General features: G+C 36.0%; 1 protein-coding gene across 1 annotated transcript; it reads left to right on the forward strand.

The window, feature by feature from the left end:
* The first annotated feature begins 639 nt into the window (after positions 1-639).
* On the forward strand, positions 640-4,532 carry LOC113767118 (serine/threonine-protein kinase-like protein ACR4). The gene is made up of 2 exons (XM_027311295.1): positions 640-1,313; positions 1,445-4,532. Exons 1-2 carry the CDS (start codon positions 1,266-1,268, stop codon positions 4,121-4,123), a joined length of 2,727 nt encoding a protein of 908 aa, XP_027167096.1. The 5' UTR covers positions 640-1,265; the 3' UTR covers positions 4,124-4,532.
* Positions 4,533-6,844: the final 2,312 nt, after the last annotated feature.

Here is a 6,844-nt window from a genome sequence, read left to right on the forward strand (position 1 = left end):
TTTTTTTCAATAAATGAGAGATTTTGAATTCAAAATCTTCTAATTATACTAACATATATTAATGTGTGTTACATGTGCAAAAATCAAAATTTAGATTCAAATTACGATTAAGTAGCGTATATTTATACTTACCAATATATACATCAACAGAGTATATAAGATTAATCCTTAAAAATTATGGCTCCGTTTGAATTAGCTGTTTTTGGGGTGTTTTTGAAAAATTTTACTGTAACAGTATATATAAAAATTTTTTAAAAATATTTGATATATTATATGAATGAGATGTTTTTTAAGTTATTATTGTATCTGAAAAACTTATTTATAAAAAAATGGCCAATCCAAAGAATTTTTCTCCTTTCCAAAGAATTTCAAGCTCAATGTTCTCTACCAGTCAAGTGTAAGATGGCTGGACTTTTCTTCATGCGTGGAACTGTGTAAGACTAGTACCAGTAGTATTGCATGAAAACAGGCGTTTGGAAACAGGGGACAAGTGTGCAGAAATCCAGCCCCGGAAAAAAAGTTTTTAGTATTTCAATTTTGCATTTACTCCCTCATTTAATGCCTTCAACTACACTAACCATTTGGAGAAGCTGCAGTTTTATTGCATTCAATGTCCTCTAGCTTCCCCCTCTGCTCTCCCCCTCTCTCTGTTTCTCTGTGTCTCTTTCTCTCTCACACAGTCACGCACTCAGACACCCTTCACTATCATCATCATCATCCTTCTCCTCCACCTCTTCACCCTTGGCTGCTATAGCTATACCAAAATTCCCTTCTTGAACACTTCTAGAGCAGCTTAAACTGCCAAGAAGAAAGTAGAGAGCAATAACATGAAGAAAAAAGCTTCAGGGTGTTCAAGATGTTGGAAATGTGGTAGAAAGTGTGTTCTTTATCCAAGGATGCAGAAATCCCAATTGGCAGCTTCTTGGCTTTGAGAAGGCTAGCTGCTCTCATTCAGCAGAGTGACCTGGTGACTAAGAGCTGCAGGAATTTTTTACCTTTAGCATATTTCTTGGTAAAAAAAGAAATTTTTGGTTTTTATAGGAAGGGGTATTTGGATGGTTTCGGTATGTTGGCCTGATTTAGAAGTTTCGGATGTCTGGTTTTGTTTACATTTGCTTCTTCAGCATTTTTTTCTTGGTGTTGGAAATTTACCTGCTTTGGTTGAGTAATGTTGTATTTTTACAGTGAAAAAGAGCTCCAGAGTAGAATGGATCAATGTTGGTATATGCCTTTTACTCTGACAGTAGAATCTAATTGGTCAAAAGATGCACATTAGAGGCAACGTGATTTCTCTTTTGTACTATTTCCTTGGGGTAATTGTACTTTACTTTTAAACTGGTTGTGTTTTAACTTTTTGGTAATGGACATTTTGAGGCATTTTTTAAAGGATTTGGTATTCTTGTCTGCCAAGATTCACATCTGGAAAGCTGAATCTTTTGTACAGGTTGTAATATTCTTGGCTGTGTTTTTGGATTCATGGGGGAAAGTTTTGAGCTTGGGATCCATGTCTTCCATTGCCATTTCTTATGGGGAATCTGGCCCTGTTTTCTGTGGCCTAAAGGCAGATGGTTCACATCTCGTGACTTGCTATGGCTCTAACTATGCTATAATGTATGGAACTCCACCTCATTTTCCTTTCCAAGGACTAACAGCAGGAAATGGATTTGTTTGTGGGCTTCTAAGTGACTCTAACCAACCGTATTGTTGGGGAAGTAGTAATTTTGTTCAGATGGGAGTGCCTCAGCCGATTGTCAAGGGGTCTGAGTACTTGGAGATAAGTGCAGGAGATCATCATTTGTGTGGCTTGAGGAAACCCTTGATGGGAAATCAGAGAAACACTTCACTGGTTGATTGTTGGGGTTACAACATGACAAGGAATTATGTTTTTGATGGGCAGATCCAGTCAATCTCTGCTGGTTCAGAGTTTAACTGTGGATTGTTTTCTCAAAACAGGAGTGTTTTCTGCTGGGGTGATGAGACAAGTAGCAGGGTGATTAGTCTGATTCCGAAAGAATTGAGGTTGCAGAAGATTGCAGCCGGGGGTTTTCATGTGTGTGGGATCCTAGAGGGGATAAATTCTAGAGCTATTTGCTGGGGAAGAAGCTTAGACTTTGACAAAGAGATATCTCTCCAGTATTCTGCAAACCTAAATGTTGACTTGGCACCGACTGATCCAATGCTTTCTGTGGTTGGAGGAAGGTTTCATGCTTGCGGAATTAAAAGTTATGATCATGGGGTGGTTTGTTGGGGTTATCATGTTGAGACCAGCACTCCACCTCCTAGTGGTATCAAGCTTTTTGAGATTGCAGCTGGAGATTATTTCACTTGTGGGATTCTTGTGGAGACCTCTCTCTTACCTGTTTGCTGGGGTGCCGGTTTTCCAGCATCTCTGCCTGTAGCTGTCTCTCCTGGATTATGCAAATCTAGACCTTGTGAACCTGGTTTCTATGCATTTAATAATGTAACTGCACCTTGTAGGTCTCCAGGTTCTCGCATATGCTTCCCCTGCAGCGGCGGCTGCCCTGCTGAAATGTACCTAAAAGCGGAATGCTCTCCAACGTCTGACAGATTGTGTGAATACAACTGCTCAAGCTGCATTAGCGCTGACTGCTTCTCAAATTGTTCAAAGGCTGCTTCAGGAAAGAAACATGGGAAGTTTTGGTCCTTCCAGCTTCCAGTCATAGTTGCAGAGATTGCTTTTGCAGTCTTCTTGGTCAGTGTCGTCTCCCTCACTTCAATGTTATATGTTCGGTACAGGTTAAGGAACTGTAGGTGCCCAGGGAAAAGCTTCAAATCCAAGAGGAATAGTGGAACTGGTTCTTTTCACACTGAGAATGGTAAAGTTAGGCCTGACCTGGATGAACTTAAGATAAGAAGAGCAAAAATGTTTACTTATGAGGAACTTGAGAAAGCCACTGGGGGTTTCAAAGAAGAATCACAGGTTGGAAAGGGAAGCTTTTCGTGTGTCTTCAAAGGGGTCTTGAAGGATGGGACAGTTGTTGCAGTTAAGAGGGCTATTATGTCTTCTGACATGAAGAAGAATTCAAAAGAGTTCCATACTGAGTTAGACTTACTTTCTAGACTGAATCATGCTCATTTGCTCAATTTGCTCGGTTATTGTGAAGAAGGTGGAGAAAGGCTTCTGGTATATGAGTTCATGGCTAATGGATCACTACATCAACATCTCCATGGGAAGAACAATGCGTTGAAGGAGCAGTTGGATTGGGTAAGGAGAGTTACCATTGCTGTTCAAGCTGCTCGGGGGATTGAATACTTGCATGGTTATGCTTGCCCTCCTGTTATTCACCGCGACATAAAGTCCTCAAACATCCTTATAGACGAAGAACACAACGCCAGAGTTGCTGATTTTGGTCTGTCTTTGCTAGGACCTGCTAATAGTAGTTCACCATTGGCTGAGCTACCTGCAGGAACTCTTGGCTATCTTGATCCCGAGTACTATAGACTTCACTACCTCACTACCAAATCCGATGTTTATAGCTTTGGTGTTTTGCTGCTGGAGATTCTCAGTGGACGAAAAGCAATAGATATGCAATATGAAGAAGGGAATGTAGTTGAATGGGCAGTTCCTTTGATCAAGGCAGGAGATATACAAGCAATCTTAGATCCAATTCTGAAACAACCATCTGATCTTGAAGCTCTAAGGAGGATTGCAAATATAGCAAGCAAAAGTGTAAGAATGAGAGGCAAAGAAAGGCCATCAATGGACAAGGTGACTACTGCTCTGGAGCGCGCTCTTGCACTCCTCATGGGTAGTCCAAGCAATGAGCAGCCCATCTTGCCTACCGAGGTAGTCTTGGGAAGCAGCAGAATGCACAAGAAATCCTCTCAAAGATCTTCAAACCGTTCAGCGTCTGAAACAGATGTAGCAGACACAGAGGATCAAAGATTTGAATTCAGGGCCCCTTCATGGATAACTTTTCCTAGTGTAACATCTTCACAGAGGAGAAAGTCCTCGGTCTCTGATGCAGATGTTGAAGGGAAGAACTTGGAATCCAGAAATTTGGGAAATGGCACAAATCCTGGAGATGGGTTAAGATGTTTGGAAGAAGAGATTGGTCCAGCTTCTCCTCAAGAACAATTGTTCTTGCAGCACAATTTCTAACCACTCAGAAAACACACAAAAGACATATTCAAAACTTCTTACTGCTACTTTTTTGTGGGGGAATTGCTTTCTCAACAAAAGAAATGTATAGAGGCAGAAGAGAGGGAGCATGTTTCTTGATGATTCTGGACTTCATCACCAGTCACTGCATCAAAATACTTCCATTGATCCTCTGTTTATGTAATTTTTTCAGTTGCATTTTGTGCATTCCCTTCTCATTATTTGCTTCCTTTTTGGGCATAAATTAGGATTCAATCATTATGCAAGTAAATTTTGTACTCTTGACATTCTTTTAGCAACTTGAAGTTAGTAGTATCAACTTTCTAGCATAGTCTCATTTATGTTGTCTGTAATTTTCTTGCCTGATGTGGTATTATAAATAATTTTTGCCACAGCTTGTACTCGAAAACTCTTAGCACAAGTTCATATACCAGCTTACACATATAATCTTAATTAAAGTACATACGAAAAAATTAAAGTGCAAAATGGATATACGAAAATGTATCATTTGTATGTTTTTCACACGCACACACGCATATATATATATATATATATAAACAAAAGTAATACAGGAAAGTGTGTATAAAATTTCCTCTAAAACCCCACTTTTTTTTTGGGAGGAATTTAATCATGTAAGAAATACTTACTGGCTTTTGATATTCTGCATTGATTTATTTTAGTTTAGCTGTATGCCTATCTCATATTCTCATGTAGTATTGCAAATGTGTTAGTAGTGCTCGTAGGCAAAGGACTGCTTGAAGTAAATTAATGTAAATAATACAGGGGCCGGTGCCTCGGTGGTCAGCCTCACGTGGGGAGCTCTAGGACCAAAAATTGAAAAGATATTTCTCCTTTCAAGTTTCTAGCGAAAATGACACTTCCTAAACATTTTTACTAATGGTGATTTAGTTCATACTTTTATTTCTAAGCAATTTGATATGTGAACTTAATTTGCGGTTCCAATTTAGGACCTCATGGTATCATCGCCTAAAATCGATTTGGTTCCTAATTGATCAACTAAACAGGGTATTTTGGGAATGCTATTCACGGGATTGTAATAAATCAAATAAATCATGTAAAAAATTACAAAATTAAACTTTAAAAAAGTTTTATCTAGTGATTTTTTACACGATTTAAAAGTTTTATCCAGTAGTTTTTTTTTACACAATTTAATTGTTTTATTATAGTCTCGTGAGTGATGTTCCCATAATATCCCTATTTTGTTAATTAATTAGGAGTTAGATCGATTTTAAATAGTGATACCACTACGGCAATCCTTAATTGGACCTGCAAAATAAGTTCAAGTATTAAATTGACTAGAAATAAGAGTTACAGATTAAATCGACACCAACAAAAAGTTTAGCAATGAAATTGAACATTTTCCCCTAGTTTCAACCATAAATTGTTTGGATTGAAGACTAGTTTCTATTTTTACTTTTTTTTTTGTAAGTAGATGGTTTTGAATCGAGAAATTCTTACTTATAATCCTCCTCACATTACCATCCAACGCGACCCTTTCCAAGTTGAAGACTAGTTGAGTTTTTTTTTTTTATCTATTGTTACATTTTTTTATGTGATGAATATAGAATAAAAGATAATTGATAAAATAAAAAACAATATTTAAAAAATCTCAGAATTTTTTTTTCTAAATACTTCAATTCCAAACAAAGTAGCATGCACTCCAATGTGGAATTTTATGAATTGAGCATTTCTGTCATGTTACACTTTGTTACGTAGCTTTTAAAGTGACAAGTGACCCACGAAGAAGGAGATTTTAAAATTTGGATTGTTATTAGGGTTAATTACACTTTCCCCTCTTGAACTTAACTCTTTGTAACACTTTGCCCCCTGAACTTTAAATATATACACTTTGTCCCCTTTGACTAAATCAAACATTAATGATGAATTCTCCATCCAAAATTTTAACAAAATGACATTAATGACCTTACTTTTAATCGGAATATGAAACATTTTATTAGAAAAAAACACAAAGTCATATGATTTAAAAAATTTTGAAAATGAAAGATGGTATAATACCAAAGAATTGAAGAATTGTATTGTAGAGAAAAAAGAATTTAAAAATTCTTAAACCATGTGCATAAGTTTTCCATCGCGTATCTTTCTTCTTTTAAATTGTAAATGGATTAACTTTGATAATTTTCATTTACTTTGCAGCTTTCACAAGATTTTCACGAGTCAATAAGATGCTATTTGGTAATTTTATACCACATTCATACCTTGCTTAATATTTTGTTTGCATTCTACATTAAAAAAAACTAAAAATTCTCTAAATATGTTTTTCAATACATTTTTATTTTTAAACATGTTTTTATCTCATATAAAACACATTAAAAATTGCTACAATAAAAATATAAGCAAATAATTTTCATTCCAAATGCACTAATTATTTTATTTTATTTAAAATAAGTATTGCAATCGGCATTGAGATAAACACATTGAGTTACTTAGACTTCTTTTTTGTGAATTATCTACTTCATTTTAGTGTTAAAAGATCAAAATGCATAGTGTAATTGTGTTTAAATGCATTTAGCAACTATTAAAAAAATAGGCATTTATTATGTTACAATTATTATGTGTGTTTAAGAATTAGAGGGGGATATTTTGGCTGTAAAAAATATAATTTCATCTTAATCCCATTAAAAAGTTGACCACAAAGGTTAAAGCGTATATATCTGGAGTTTAGAAGACAAAGTGTTACAA

The sequence above is a fragment of the Coffea eugenioides genome, chromosome 3 (genome assembly GCF_003713205.1).
Source record: "Coffea eugenioides isolate CCC68of chromosome 3, Ceug_1.0, whole genome shotgun sequence".
Lineage (NCBI taxonomy): Eukaryota > Viridiplantae > Streptophyta > Magnoliopsida > Gentianales > Rubiaceae > Coffea > Coffea eugenioides.